Here is a 16,901-nt window from a genome sequence, read left to right on the forward strand (position 1 = left end):
TGTCAGTCCATCTATAATACAAAGTAGCTTGATGTCTGTCCGTCTGTCCGTCTGACCGTCTGTCCGTCTGTCTGTCCGTCTGAAGCTTAAGATCTCAGTAACCGCTGAACCGATTGGGCTCTACTCTTCAGGGATTATACCTACTGGTCCTGTGATGGTTTTAAGCTATTTTCCTGGGGGGTGGGACACCCCCAACCCCCCTAAAAACTAAAAAAACCACCCCCCCTAAATTTTTTTTTTTACATTTTTTGTAAAATCTCAGTAACTGCTGAACAAATTGGGCTCTACTCTTCTGGGAATATACCTACTGGTCCTCTGGTGGTTTTAGGCTATTTTCTAGGAGGGTGGGACACCATGAACCCCCCCCCCAAAAAAAAAAAAAAAAAAAAAAAATTTCACCAAAAAATTTTTTGGGGCTTTTTGTAACTTTTAAAAATTGACATCTTTAAAAAGTTGTTGCAATTATAGGTATTAAATAAAATTTACAGAGGAGAGTTTTCAATTTTTGTGTATATGTGGTCCAATCAGTGGGACTATCAGAGCTTGCGCCGCATACAGGGTACTCGCTTATGCTCACCCCGTACGAGATATACGGTGAACAACCTGGGTTTAATTTTACCAAAGAGTAATTCGGCAAAGAATAACTTTTTTGAAAATATAACTATAAAATTATTCTGGAGGGTTGACTTTCCATTACTTCATGGGGCGAAGCCCCTAGAGGCTAGGGGCGAAGCCACTAGTAACACTATATAGAAGGAGAGCTAGTATAATTTAAGATGTAATGGAAGATGTTATAGCAAAAACTCAAGAAGTTTTACCATTGATGAATACACTTGAAAGTATTCTATAATATCCAGAGGTAGGTATTTAAGTTACAAAGCTACTCTATAATTTACTTTGTCCGTTCGTCCGTTATTCCACAGTGAAAATGCAAAATAGATATCTGATTTGTCCCCTTTCCAAATAGCATCTAGTATACAACTGAATTGGACCGTCGGTCATGCAACATAAGATATTCTATTCTCTATAAGGTTTCGTGACTTTCTATGATTCTTGTATCATTCTTTCTATTTTTCTCTCTTTTTTTATGACCACATATTTTTTCATTTTTCTCTAGATTCCAATTTGTTTGCTTGTCCATTCATAATTTATATAAGTGCTGTGCTACTTATGGATTTTGACAATGTTGACAATGTTTTTCTTTAGATTTTCATTCAATAATTTTCTAGGAATGGGAGGTGCCTCTGAAACCCGAAGAAATGACAAGAAGTCACAAAGCCAAGCTGGTTGAGAGACAGAAAATATTCAGTACCATGAAAAAACTTCAAATGTCTAAGGTTGTACATTTTTATTGCAAAATATGGTAGTCTTTAATTTGTCATATTTTTGAAATAATTATCCTATCATTTTTATTTAGATATACTTTACATTTCATCTTCTACAGTTATAAAGGCAGAGTAAGGGACTCTAAGCCTTTGAGATTAAGAATTGCATTTTATTAAATCGACCTCGTCATCCAAATGAGTTGCGGAATATAAAAACAAAATTGAGTCAAAATTCCTATCAAGCATTAAAACTTTGCTCTATAATAAATTTAAAACAAAAAAATAAGAGAAATGGCTAGTTTTTTTTCTTTTGCTTAACCTCTGTAGGGCCTATACCTAGAGAAATAAATAAACAATCGAAACTCACTTATTTTAAATTTGTATCAGAAATGAGGAAGGGGAGGAGGGTTCTGTATTCGACCAGGTACATTGAGGGAAATTACCCAATTTATTTTTAGTTTAATCTTATGATTGGTTGTCTCCTCCATAGTGAATTCTGAAAACAATGTCTTGAAAAACTACACTTCCTTTAAACTTCCTGTTTCAACTAGATTATTAGAGATGCAAAGAAAAAGTAAAAGAAGTTTTATCATTTCTTTTTTATTCCAGTTAAACCGAGCAACCTACAACATACTGCTGGACGTGTCCCCCATAGTGGACACAGAGAACAATGTCCTACAACACTACCTGGCCTCTGACTTGGTACAGCTAGGATTGTGGGGCAATGTGGTGGAAAAGAACATGAGAGTTAAGGTAGGAATAATAGAGTAAAAGAATAGAAGAGCAAGGGTTTAAATAACTGTATGACCCAACCCCGTAGAACCTGTGCCGACTTTCAATTGGGTCTTCGAATAACAGCCAATAGCGTCGGCAATATTAACACAGCCAAGTCGCTACAAAAAAGCAGAAAGCAATTTGATAGCAGACAAAAAAGGTCCCCAACACTGGATACCAGGTAGTTGTCTGGGTTATACATATATATTTATAGAATTATTTTAGAAATTAGATTGTATTTAACCTTGGAAACGTATAGTAACTTGTAGCGCATCAGCTCGTCATTGGGGAGGTGATAGGTTCGAATCTCGGTCAAAACCTCGTTTTATCTAAAATCTTTAAAGTTGTTCCTACTACTGCAATTATTAATAGTAAGTGTTGGTGGAATGCCTTTTCCCAAAAACAGGCAAAACTCATTACCATGCACAGTTAAGACGTCCAGACAAAGGTGGTGCAATCAAAGAGTTGGTTGTCTGTAATAGTTGGAATGTTAGTTCATTGGAACCTACTATACAGATCAGATTTTATTTACCGTCCTTAGAGTTACTAGGAGTGTACTTGAAGTTGATAAAGATTAAGACATACAAGTATAATAACTTTCATAGTATGGCTTCGAAACCGATTAATATTCGCTGAAGTAGAACCGGTTCTAAGCCTAACTTAAAAATCTTGTATCAATTAGTATAATTCATTGTTTGAATGAAGTGCAGAAAATCTACACTTGAAAGAGTAGCTTCTCTATAATAAAGGCAAAACTATTAATTTGGAATAAATAGAATAGAACAACCAAACATTTATGAGTAGGGAAAAACTTAATTTATACAACTTTTACAGAAAGAATCTTTTAAGGTACATTATAAAGTTACAAGATAAAGATATAAAACTACTTCACAAGTATTTATTTATTGACCCAATTGGTTTAGGATAAGGTTGGATAATAGATGTAATAGTATAGAATTAGATGTATATTCAATAGATTATTATTTATTTCATTCAAAATATATTGAATTAATTTTGAAAAGAACTATTCAAAAGTATCTAATATAGGTATTTAAAGACTTTTAAGGGACACAGCAAGTTAAACAATAAATAATATTTATTTATCGCATATTATAGACATTTTCCCACGAATATCAAAATAAAAAAAATATAAGATTATAACAAGGTCTTTAACAACAATGGCTAACAAACCTGGTATTAGTTTTATTTTATTTTGATATTGGATTAAAAATTGTCTGTAAAAACATGGTATACAATACATTACATTTCAGTATGGCTGAGAACCAGTTGTAGAAATCTAGTTATATGTAGTATTTATATCTATTATTAAGTTACCCCCAAAGTAAAGATTGTATAATAGTGTCTGAGAAATAAAAGTTTAGTATGTGGTGCGTAGTATTAGTAGGTCTTGGTGACCAATACTAAGGTTGAGGCGAAAATTTGGTTTTTATTTATTATGGGCGAGGCTACAATTTAATTCACAAATACAGCCGTCCGTTTGTCTATAATTGTAAGGGGAAACGTGATTTTTTTGCAACTATCACAAAATAACCTGTTTATTTCAAAATAAATTTTTACAAAGCATCTATGAGTATGTACTTAAAAATTAAACGTGACCGTTTGTCTGTCTGTACCTCTGTGCATTACATTATAGTAAATGTACTTATGAATTTTGTCATCCTAGTTGATAATAAAAAATATGTTTTTTTTATAGTAACTTAAATAATGAAAGTTGAAAAATGTTTCAATTTTGCAGAAATCAAATTATTATGATAAGCCTAAAACCAGGGAAATAAAAGTTTTACTTTTGTGGATAAAGGAGAAAGAGAGATAAGAAGAGAGAATGAGAGAGAGAGAGATAAAGACAAAGAAGGCAATGGATTTGTTATTACTTGGATATTACACTAGATTATCATGTATTCTAATTAAGTAAATCTTTTAGCTGGCTGAAATAACGATCCCCATCATCCAACCCCTTACCCAACCCATACCCTCTCACTGGATGACCAATAAATGATGTTCATGTTAGCAACCTAAAATTGCCGAAAATATTCCCCTGTCATAGTATCCATGTATATTCTATATCCGTTAAGAAGGCAAAGTTTATGGTTTTGTTTATAATCCTAACTCTACAGCTTAGCAAAGTAAAGTCTATCAAAAAAGTTTCGCCTAAAAACATAACTGTAAAAATGATACACAGAATTTTGTATTTTTCATATAAATATCCTAGTATATAAAGTCCAAAATTTCAATAACTACTGATAGATGGAAGTTTAGGGAAGTTTTCCTTAGGTCCTAGGCAGGGGCGTCCAAGCTTTTTTTTTGGGGGGGGGTAAAAAATTTTAGGGGGGGGGTAATTCGTGTTTGGGGGGGGTAAAATGGCGCGCGAAGCGCGCCGAAATTTTTTTTTACCCCCCCCAAAATTTTTACCCCGGGGGTAAAATTTGATTGGGGGGGGTAATTACCCCCCCTAAAGTCTGTTGGGGGGGGGGTAAATACTCCCCCCAAATCTGTTGGGGGGGGTAATTACCCCCCCCAAACTAATTTACCCCGGGGGTAAAATTTTTGGGGGGGGTAATTTAATTATGTAAAAAAAGCACCTACCTAATCTATTAAGTTAATAAGTACTATCCTATAACATAAAGTAGTAAGTAAGGTTTATTTGACTATAGCTTCAGATTTCATTACTTTTAATACTGAGTTCTCCTTTTTAGGAAAGCTTCACATAGATCCCATGATGGTTCCACACTATTATAGGTCAATCCTTTGAGTGGTTTTAGGCTATTTTTCTCCTCCCTTTTTACCCTTTAGAAAGCACGAGTTTTTAGATGCTAAGGGCGCCACTACTATCCTTATACTAAAGTAACAGGATGTCTGTGTGTTTGTGTGTCTGTACCGAAGGATCTCGTTAACCGCTGAACCGATCGGGTTCTCCTTAACAGGGTAGCTTCTCATAGGTCCCGGGAAGGTTTATAACTATTTTCTTGGGAGGTGGGACACCCCCAACCCCCCCCAAAAAAGGAAAATTCCCCCTCCCGAAAAAAATTTTTTTTAAAAATTTTTTTAACTAAAATTAAAAATGCCGCTAGTTTAAATATATAGTAGTATCTCATTCTTTAGAACATAAAAATACAATAATTAACTCACTAACCAATGAACCAATATGATTATACTTTAAAGTGAAGCGTCTTATAGGTCCTGGTAAGTTTTATAACTAGTTTTGAGAAAACTAAACAAGCTTTTTTTATGATTTCAATGGAATTGAATGCTTATTCTGTCCCATGAAGACGTCTAGACTCCTAACTCTTACCCGTTTTTGTACAACCCAATCTTTTTCTGACCTTTAAAAATAATTAAAAAATGGTTTTTTTTCTCGTTCGACTTTGAGACCCAATAAGTACCCGTAAAAATCATCTAACAAAAATTTGCTTTTATACTTTTTTGTAGGCAATTTAACAACAAACAACTTATGTTTCATGTAATTTTCTGTCAATCGATTAGAACATGGAGATAAATGTCATTTAATGAAGATATGTCAAAATAATAACGATTTCGCCTAGCAACTGACTTGGCCCTGCCCTACCCTAAAGATTTTATGACTGACTGACAGTTTGCAATGATATAAAGCTTGATATTTCAACGACTAATGTACTACTTATTTTATTTTTGGTAACACAGTTCACCAAAATAACTTTAAATCTTTTTTTTCAATTAAAATATAACTTCACTTTTTTATTCTCGTTTAGCGTGTATGATGATATTTGTAAACAATAACAATCTGTCTGCTATGAACGTATTCGTAAGAAACCTGTTTTTTGGAAGCCGGTTTAAATGTCGTCTTCAAGATCTGATTTAATTGAAACATTAGGATATACTTTTCATTAACTATTAGGAGACCAAACGAGGAACATAAAATATATTACACCTCAAGGCTCGAGTCACACTATGACTTTTTTTAAGGGGGGGGCGGGGATTACTCCCTCCCCCCCCAAAAAAAATTTTCAGTAACATTTTTTTTTAAGAACATTCAATTTGGGGGGGGTAAATACCCCGTTTGGAGGTGCCAAATGGCCCATTACCCCCCCCCCTTGGACGCCTATGGTCCTAGGATAGTTTTAGTCTATTTATTTTTAAATTTAAGTCTTTGTATGCTTTAAGGCTATATATTTTAGTCTATTCCTATCCCTTCGAAAATAGATCAACATAATATTATGTGCGTAGTGACTAGTATAAAAAAAAACAATTTTTTAACACTTTTGTTTCAGTTGCCTTTTCTTTTTTTTCCGTTATGATAATTGCAAAAAATTACATCAGTTAGTTTCTTAGGAGGATATAGAAAGGATATAAAAGATTACGGTTTTAAAGACTCTGCAATTTACCTTTGAATACAACATAATTGACAATTTCATCAAAAATGATTTGCTATTGCCAGCTGCGAGTTATCTATTTTTGTAAAAACAGCTGTAACTGACTTTGATTTCAATTCAAAGAGTGGTTAACCTTTTTTTCAATAGCTGGTTTGTATTGTATCCCCAGTTTATTCTTCTTTTCTTCTTCACTAGCCACAAAAACATCCACTTTACCAAACTTGTAAACGTATTTAGCCACACACATACACAAACACCCACATACACACACACACATACACATACACACCAACATACATGAGTAAGTGTTAAAAGAATAGATATTTAGGAAAGATAATTTTTGTGTCCTAAAAAAAGTAGTCCAGCAACAAAAAGTGCACCATACATATGTAATTTTGTCTATTTGTTTGTGCTAACTTGACCATAATATATGATGGCGGTACTACCAATATTATTGTTTACTTAATTTTAATTTTATCATGATTTATTTTTTGAACTATTTTTATGTTGATATATGTACTTTATTGGTAAGATACATGCAACCGTAGTTTGACTATAAAAAAACCATAATAAACAGCAAGCATTGGCTCTTTATTTGATTTTATCTGATTCGCAAATATATAAAAAAAAATGTTTTATCTATTTAATATATCTATTTTTTAATTGTGTGAAGAAGTCTGTGTATGTGTGTGTGTGTGTGAGTGTGTGTATAAAGGAGTGTAAATGGGGGAAAAAGTAAAACTTTGACAAAATTGTTTTCACACAATGATAAAAAGCTTACTAGTTATAAGGGTGGGGCACTAGAGCCACCACTAAATACTTACTCATTAATTAGGCCCTGAACACCTTAATAAACCAACTTGAATATTTTCAATACAGTTATGACTTTTTAAAACAAAAAATTGACAATATCTTAACATAAATAATTTAATTTAAAGCAATTTAGATTTTTGAAATCCATCAATAATCAAAGAATGAGGTAAAGTACAGACACATCGATGATCTAAAAAAGCTACGCTACTTATCTTTGATAATCATTAATTTAATAAAAATTAATCGATATATTATTACTTGGATGTTTCACTAGATTTTCATGTACTCTAATAAAGTAATACTCGCAGCTGGCTTAAATAACCATAAATCCCATCCATCCCATATACCTCATCCACTTCCCCCTACTAGTTGAACGAACTGATTAATCAATTAGGTCCTTTTTACGACAAACCAACACAAATTGCCCCACCCAAAAACAAAGGGGTGGCACAGACATTATTCCCAAGAGAGTGTTTTTGATTTTCTTTCTATGGGATAAGATAAGTAAATATATAATCATCAACAAATGTTCTTATTTACAAATTGTTGCAGAAAAAAGCGAAGCTTTTGATATGTTAGCGTGCGTCTGTACGTCAGAACTACCAAAATCATTCCTAAGGATCTAATGGGATAACACAATGGCCGATAAAATGATGTACAATATCCTTAATGATAATGCCCAAAGTTCTCTATTCTGTAGATTACAATTATTGGTTGAAACGTTGGACACTCAACTTAATGAACCAACCAATCAAAATTCTCCTGTCCCTTGTTGTAATATGATTTTCAACAATTCAGAAAATACCAAAGCTAGTATCTATAATACGAAGTAGAATGATGTATGTCTGTCCGTCCGTCCCTTAAGATCTTGGTAACCAATGAATCGATGACTCTACTCTTCAGAGAATTTACCTACTGGTCCTGTGGTGGTTTTAGGCTATTTTCTTTGGGGGGTGGGACAAAGGCTCTAGGCTAGGGGCGAAGCCGCTAGTATAAATATAACTAAAAATGCGCAGGGCATTTCAAAATTTTGTCGTTATCTAAAAAATGTAAATTAGAATTATTTATAGGACTTAGTTTATGTTTAAAATTTTAAATATTTGTATATAAGGTTTTTTTCTTTTAATTTCTAATAATTAATATTCTTACTGTCTAATAATTTTTTTCATTTCAGGGTACTGAATTCGATGGACTAGGGTTCAGTTTTGAGCTTCCAAGATCTTTGATGGGTATCAGAGGTGCTGTCAGGTATAATTCAATGGGATAAAGTCATTAGTAGGACAACAATATTAAGATATTTACTGTTTTGTTAACAGGGTGCACCGGGTTTTCCGGGGGGGCGGGGGGGGGGGGGGGCGGGGTAGGTAGGTCCGCTAAATGCTCAAATTAAAACAAGATGTTGTAATACAGACAACAAGAAAAGTATTATTCTATTGTTAAGGGGGTGGAGGGTGGGTAACCCCCTACTTAAGAACTTACTTGAAGTCAAGAAACAAGCGTCCTTGAATTGATAAATTTTGAATTGAGTTATGAGAGTAGAGTATGATCATTATAGCAAGCAAAGTCCCTCTCTCTCTATATATATATACTTTATATTAGAGTTATGAGAGTAGAGTATGATCATTATAGCAAGCAAAGTCCCTCTCTCTCTATATATATACTTTATATTAGAGTTATGAGAGTAGAGTATGATCATTACAGCAAGCAATGTCCCTCTCTCTATATATATTTATACTTTATATTAGAGTTATGAGAGTAGAGTATGATCATTACAGTAAGCAATGTCCCTCTCTCTATAAATATATATACTTTATATTAGAGTTATGAGAGTAGAGTATGATCATTACAGCAAGCAATGTCCCTCTCTCTAAATATATTTATACTTTATATTAGAGTTATGAGAGTAGAGTATGATCATTATAGCAAGCAAAGTATCTCTCTCTATAAATATATATACTTTATATTAGAGTTATGAGAGTAGAGTATGATTATTACAGCAAGCAATGTCCCTCTCTCTATATATTTACATTATATTAGAGTTATGAGAGTAGAGTATGATCATTACAGCAAGAAATATACCTCTCTCTATATATATACTTTATATTAGAGTTATGAGAGTAGAGTATGATCATTACAGCAAGCAATGTCCCTCTTTCTATAAATAAATATATATACTTTATATTAGAGTTATGAGAGTAGAGTATTATCATTACAGCAAGCAATGTCCCTCTCTTTATATATATTTACTTTTTATTAGAGTTATGAGAGTAGAGTATGATCATTACAGCAAGCAATGTCCCTCCTATTCGAAGCCAGGCATTCATCCAGAAGATCAAGAAGAATTATTGGACAGGTAGACAATTTTGTAGTGTGGCTACTCTATAACTCTCTATGATCAGGGTATGTTCGTTAATATGTATATGTGTACTTTTTTATTTGGAGTTGTGGATTACTATAAGCTTTCTGTACTTAAGACAAAATCAACACAAAGCAACAGTTTAAAAAAGATTTTTTCATTAGTATACAATTACATATAAAAATATACTCAAATACCCTGTATCTTAGCATTTACATAAACATGTAGCCATGCAAAAACTAATTGGTATCATACTTTCTAAAATGTTAAACAAAAACCCACCTAATCTAAAACACAAGCACACACACAAGAACCTTAATTGGTATCTTACCTACTAAAATTTTGTTCATTATGCAAATTTTACCTTTTAGCACAAAGTGTAGAAATTTTGCAATCAGTTTATATGCAAATTAGGGCGGCGAAAAACGGATAGGAAAATGGATTTTAAAATAATACAGCTAAGTAAGCGTAGATATATAGTGAATTAAAATGCAATGGTTAATTGGCATGAGCCATGTATAACCAGTTACAAACACCCATAGTCTAGTTATAGAGTATCCGTGCTGATTATAATGGATTGATGGTAGGAATGAGTCAACTTTAAGTATACAAGTCATAATTGAGTTAGATTCATTAGTAAGCAATTTAAATTTTTAAAAAAATTTTAAGTGAATGAGAAAAGGCAAAATTAAAAAAAATATTTACCTACTAAATGCTATCATTACTTATTTGCTTTAAACTTGAATATGATCACAAAATCACCAAATCAAATTATCATTTTAAAATTTCACTTAGCCACTGGTTTTTCCAATGTTCATGTAATATTTCCTCAATCCCTGTAATTTGAGCAGCCAAGCCTGGCTTAGTTTTACAACTTTAACAATCAAGACATTATAGGTCTAACATTATGCAACATTATAGTATTTACCATATTTTAATAAATCTAATAATTTTTAGAAACATTTTTTTATGCAGATCTCTAAATCTTTTACTTGGTGATGGATTCTATAAAGTTTTATTCCGCAAAGTTGTGTGTTAGCGTTCAGTCCAATATTTGCGCTAATTAAGTCAAACTGTTCTTTATTTTGAAAATTTCATATATATACATTTGGTAGAAATTAAGTACAGTTTGACTTGACAAGCTTAAAAACTTAAAATAATTTTTAATTTATTTATATTCTAAAGTATCTACTTTTTACACGCAACTTTAAACCTTTAATTAATCTATTATATGTAATACTGTCCTTCTATTAATTCAAACATAAATTTTAGAATAAAGAAGAAAGTGGGCATGTTTGAAGAGAAAGCGAGAAGAGAGGAAGAGGAGAGAAAGAAAGAAAAGGCCAGGATTGAAGCTGAACTCAAAGCTGCCAGGTCTAATCATTAATTTAATTAGCTTTATTCATAGGATTATTATTTGTGATTAAAGTTCAATTTCAAACAATAATGACAACGTTCACATGAAGCTTAAAAATAATGGATGAACAAACGGAAAAAGTGATTTACAGAGAAGAAGATCAGAGGAAATATAGATTATTTTTAGTTGCTTACATTACATAGCAGCTGAGAAAAAACACAATTTCCCAAATAAATTTAATGTCCTTCATATACAATACAAGCACACCGACGGACCCAGTGAGTTATAGAGTAGCTACTAATAAGTCAGCAGAATCTTCACCAAAAATTTTGTTATATATCTTTAACAGAAGCTGGTAAACAATATCTTGCCTATTATTTATATACTACGTCTAATTTTAATTAAAATCAATATTTACATTATAGGGAAGCTGAACAAGAACGGCTGCGCCTATTGGCACTCGAGAAAAAAGGAAAAGGAAAGAAGGGGGCTCCTGCTCCACCTGCCAAGGAAAAAACCCCAAGGTAAATTCAAGAATATGGCTCAGTAATTTTTGTCATAAATTCACTTGTCATAAATACACTTGTCATAAATTTATTTGTCATAATTACATTTGTAATAAAGGTAAACTTGTCATAAAACATTTGTCATAAAGGTACGTTTGTCATAAAAGGTACACTTGTCATAAAGATATGTTTGTCATAAAGGTACATTTGTCATAAAAATACATTTGTCATAAAGGTACATTTATAATAAAGGTACGTTTATCATAAAGGTACATTTGTCATAAAGGTACATTTGTCATAAAGGTACGTTTGTCATAAAGTTACATTTGTCATAAAGTTACGTTTGACATAAAATACATTTGTCATAAAGATATTTTTGTCATAAATTACATTTGTCATAAAACCATTTGTCACACAGGTACATTTGTCATAAATTACATTTGTCATGGGTACCAGTATAAAACTTTGGGTACCAGTATAAAACTTTGGGTACCAGTATAAACTTTGGGTACCAGTATAAAACTTTGGGTACCAGTATAAAACTTTGAGTACCAGTATAAAACTTTTATTTAGTGCACCCCCTTGGCAAAATAAGTGCATGCTTATAATAGGAAAAGGTAGTTGCGCTTCTAAAAATATGACAAAACTGGCACCCAATAATATTACTATGATGCTCCTGGCTACATTTTACACAATAAAACTCTTCAAAATAATCTTTTATTTGCAAATATACAGGGAGGAGAGAGAACAATGTTGGATCATACATTTATAAATATAGATGAATAACCAGACAACTGCCTGGATACCCCTGTTGGGTGACCCATGTCGTCTGCTAGCAATTTGCATCTGCTCTTTGGAAGTGACTTGGCTGTTGTAATATTCCTGACGCTATTGGTTGGTTTCAAAGACCCAAGTAAGGTTGGCACAATGTCCTCGGGGTATAGATATACATATTTAGAAGAACTATTTATCCTTCCTTGTCTTATCCCTGTATTCCTGATAAAATCTGGGAGTTCAGTGATCTCTTTCTCTGGACTATTTGAGACATATTACAATACTGTACAGAATAGATAACTAGTTTAGTTTAACCCTTAACAGTCGGGCACCTTGCCACAGGACCATACCTAGAACCTGAAATTGACTTGAACACCTATATTTCATATTAGGATTTACTACTAGAGAATAATTTTGAATTTTTGTAAGATAAAATGCTTTGTTTAAGTCAAAAAAAAATATTTTGCTCCTTACTTGGATGACCTTGCCAGGTTTGCTGGCATCCTGTGCCCGCCAGGATTGAGATATTCAAAAAATTCCAACTCTCAGTTATGCGTCATACCCATATTTAAAAAGTCACTCAATTATAGCCCTCTATCTTTCACACACAGAAAATGAGATAGAAAAAATGACCGTTGAGGGTTAAAGGGCTTTATAATAAATGAACTAATCATAGATCATGAGACTCTTAATCTGAGGGTAGTGGGTTCGATCCCCACCTTTCCTTATAGTACTTATCTATTTGAAACAAAAGTTTTAAAGCCGCATTACCAGCGGCATTCATTCCTTATTATTTTCCTAATAAAGAGCTCTGGTTTCTCATTAACAGCTGCAGATGGCAGCTTGATGCCAAAAATTGTAAATTATAAAAACAACTGGCATTTATGTCCAACATTAGTCAAATTGTTAAGAACAGTCAAAACTCTTTTTTTTAACAGCTGTCTTTAAAGCATAAGGCTGCATTATCCTTTGTTTAAGTTTGTAATTGAATTTCCATTGTGGCTTCGAAACCGATTATATCCGCAGGATTAGAACCGGTTCTCAGCCGTACTGATAAATCATGTAAACCATCATATTACAGAAATTTTCCACGAATATTAATATAAAATTCATAATATCAATACCATTTTTGTTAGCCTGGGTCTTTGACCACTCCGGGCTAACAAAACTGGGTTTCATCCTATAATTTTCATTCTGATATCCATGGAAATGTGTATATAACAACTTTATATATGTGTGAAAAAGTATTAGTTTTAAGAAGACACTTAGATACTGATACAAGGTTGATAACATCCTTAAAGCGATGATCTAAAATCAGAAGGATGAACAAACCAACAATATCCTATGTAGAGTATCAGAGCTTATTAAAGTTGAAAATCAGCATGTTTTAAATGGACAAAAGGACTTTCTGGTGACGATTATAGAGTTGCTACGCTTTCTAGGTCGTACCTAACTGTTCATCATAGGAATCATCATGCAGAGTTTGAAATCGATAGGACAATTGCTTTAATTAATACTCTATTTTAAATGTTCAGAATTGTATATAATATACAACTTTATATGGCATAGAGATAGATATACATATATGTGTGAAAACGGATTAAGGATACTTTTTCATAAAAAAAATGGAGTTAGGATTAGATTTTCAGTAAAATGTTAAATAGTGCAGTCCTTGACAGACATTGGATGTCATGTTTAAAGAACTTCGGCTGAAACCAAGGAAAATAGGGACATTGGACTGTAATTAGTAATGGTACCCAATGTCTTAAAGTGATAAGGCTTTTTGTTGGTTTTAAAACTTTTGGTTATATCTTACTTTTGATTGTTTGATCACTAAAACCAATGAATCTCTTTTATGTTTAATTTTGTAGAATTCTTATATCCAAATTCTGTCTAAAATTTTGGATATATGGTTTATAGTTGGTGCAACACATAGTGATAGAAATGGGAAAATCAAAATATTTTGTAACTATGTAAGTGTGTTATTCTAATGATATTTTGAACATTTTCCTGTTTATATCTATAGAGATAGAATATTGCTTAAGAGATATTTCCAAACTAGCCTAAATCCTGACCAGGACCAACAAAAGCACCCCTAAAAATTGTATTAAAAAAGGTCTTCAGGTTTCAATAATCTTAAGGGACTAACTCACATATACTTATAATTATTATTACCGTTAGAACCGCTAGGGACTCTATTTTTTGGAAATATAAGAAGGGTTCCTGTGCTACATATAGTTAGGGAGCTACGTGGTAAAATGTCTAAACTATTACTAAATGTTAGAGAATATGGTATGCAAAAAGAAATGCGTACATTTTCAAAATTCTAATTGCGCGGCTTGTGTTTGTAGTAGAAAAGTGTTACGCATACCGTTAGAACCACTATGAACTCTAGTTTTGAAAATAAAAGAACAGTTCATGTGCTACAAATAATTTAGGATCCAGGTGGTAAATGTCCCAAAAAATAGAGTTCATAGCGGTGCTAACGGTATGCGTAGTATTTTTCTACTATTAAAACAAGCTGAACAATTAAAATTTCAAAAATGTTCGCATTTATTTTGGGGATGGAGAAGGGTCAGCCAGAAGAGCTAGTATGAAATCAAACAGATCTGATAACCCTGAAATTAACATGATATAACCTATATTATAATTCAGGGATGGAGGAGGGTCAGCTAGAAGGGCTAGTATGAAATCAAACAGATCTGATAACCCTAAAATTAACATGAGATAACCTATATTATAATTCAGAGATGGAGGAGGGTCAGCTAGAAGAGCTAGTATGAAATCAAACAGATCTGATAGCCCTGAAATTAACATGAGATAACCTATATTATAATTTAGGGATGGAGGAGGGTCAGCTAGAAGAGCTAGTATGAAATAAAACAGATCTGATAGCCCTGAAATTAACATGAGATAACCTATATTATGATTCAGAGATGGAGGAGGGTCAGCTAGAAGAGCTAGTATGAAATCAAACAGATCTGATAGCCCTGAAATTAACATGAGATAACCTATATTATAATTCAGAGATGGAGGAGGGTCAGCTAGAAGAGCTAGTATGAAATCAAACAGATCTGATAGCCCTGAAATTAACATGAGATAACCTATATTATAATTTAGGGATGGAGGAGTGTCAGCTAGAAGAGCTAGTATGAAATCAAACAGATCTGATAGCCCTGAAATTAACATGAGATAACCTATATTATAATTCAGGGATGAAGGAGGGTCAGCTAGAAGGGCTAGTATGAAATCAAACAAATCTGGTAACCCTGAAATTAACATGAGATAACCTATATTATAATTCAGGGATGGAGGAGGGTCAGCTAGAAGAGCTAGTATGAAATCAAACAGATCTGGTAACCCTGAGATTAACATGAGATAACCTATATTATAATTCAGGGATGAAGGAGGGTCAGCTAGAAGGGCTAGTATGAAATCAAACAGATCTGATAGCCCTGAAATTAACATGATATAACCTATATTATAATTCAGGGATGGAGGAGGGTCAGCTAGAAGGGCTAGTATGAAATCAAACAGATCTGATAGCCCTGAAATTAACATGATATAACCTATATTATAATTCAGGGATGGAGGAGGGTCAGCTAGAAGAGCTAGTATGAAATCAAACAGATCTGGTAACCCTGAAATTAACATGAGATAACCTATATTATAATTCAGGGATGGAGGAGGGTCAGCTAGAAGAGCTAGTATGAAATCAAACAGATCTGGTAACCCTGAAATTAACATGATATAACCTATATTATAATTCAGGGATGAAGGAGGGTCAGCTAGAAGGGCTAGTATGAAATCAAACAGATCTGGTAACCCTGAAATTAACATGATATAATCTATATTATAATTCAGGGATGGAGGAGGGTCAGCTAGAAGGGCTAGTATGAAATCAAACAAATCTGGTAACCCTGAAATTAACATGAGATAACCTATATTATAATTCAGAGATGGAGGAGGGTCAGCTAGAAGAGCTAGTATGAAATCAAACAGATCTGGTAACCCTGAAATTAACATGATATAACCTATATTATAATTCAGAGATGGAGGAGGGTCAGCTAGAAGGGCTAGTATGAAATCAAACAGATCTGGTAACCCTGAAATTAACATGAGATAACCTATATTATAATTCAGGGATGAAGGAGGGTCAGCCAGAAGAGCTAGTATAAAATCAAACAGATCTGATAGCCCTGAAATTAACATGAGATAACCTCTATTATAATTCAGGGATGGAGGAGGGTCAGCTAGAAGAGCTAGTATGAAATCAAACAGATCTGACAACCCTGAAATACCTACAGAAGTAATTAGATTTATTCTATTATTCTATAAACAAAAACTACATTTATGATTAAAAATTAGGTTTAAAACATATTTTGAATGTCGTTACGATTTTTAGGAAATGTGTTCTAAGTAAATTTTGATTTGATTTAATTTATTTTTTTTTATATCTATAATACAATGTAGAACGATGTCTGTCTGTCTGTTTGTTTGTAGCGAAGGATCTCGCTAACCGCTGAACCGATCGGGTTCTCCTTTACAGGGTAGCTTCTCATAGGTTCCGGGAAGGTTTATGACTATTTTCTTGGGAGGTGGGACACCCCCAAACCCCCCAAAAAATAA

The 16,901-nt window shown here is 33.0% G+C and overlaps 1 protein-coding gene across 1 annotated transcript in view; it reads left to right on the plus strand.

The window, feature by feature from the left end:
- LOC145319821 (dynein axonemal intermediate chain 7 homolog) overlaps positions 1 to 16,901 on the plus strand; it is a 49,898-nt gene that overhangs the window by 15,182 nt on the left and 17,815 nt on the right. The window contains exons 7-13 of the mRNA XM_080162184.1: positions 1,230 to 1,337; positions 1,935 to 2,078; positions 8,454 to 8,527; positions 9,537 to 9,632; positions 10,908 to 11,009; positions 11,418 to 11,516; positions 16,509 to 16,581. Coding sequence (XP_080018310.1) covers positions 1,230 to 1,337; positions 1,935 to 2,078; positions 8,454 to 8,527; positions 9,537 to 9,632; positions 10,908 to 11,009; positions 11,418 to 11,516; positions 16,509 to 16,581 — 696 coding nt within the window. The remainder of the gene's footprint in view (positions 1 to 1,229; positions 1,338 to 1,934; positions 2,079 to 8,453; positions 8,528 to 9,536; positions 9,633 to 10,907; positions 11,010 to 11,417; positions 11,517 to 16,508; positions 16,582 to 16,901) is intronic.

The sequence above is a fragment of the Acartia tonsa genome, chromosome 1 (genome assembly GCF_053477335.1).
Source record: "Acartia tonsa isolate MP-2025a chromosome 1, ASM5347733v1, whole genome shotgun sequence".
NCBI lineage: Eukaryota > Metazoa > Arthropoda > Copepoda > Calanoida > Acartiidae > Acartia > Acartia tonsa.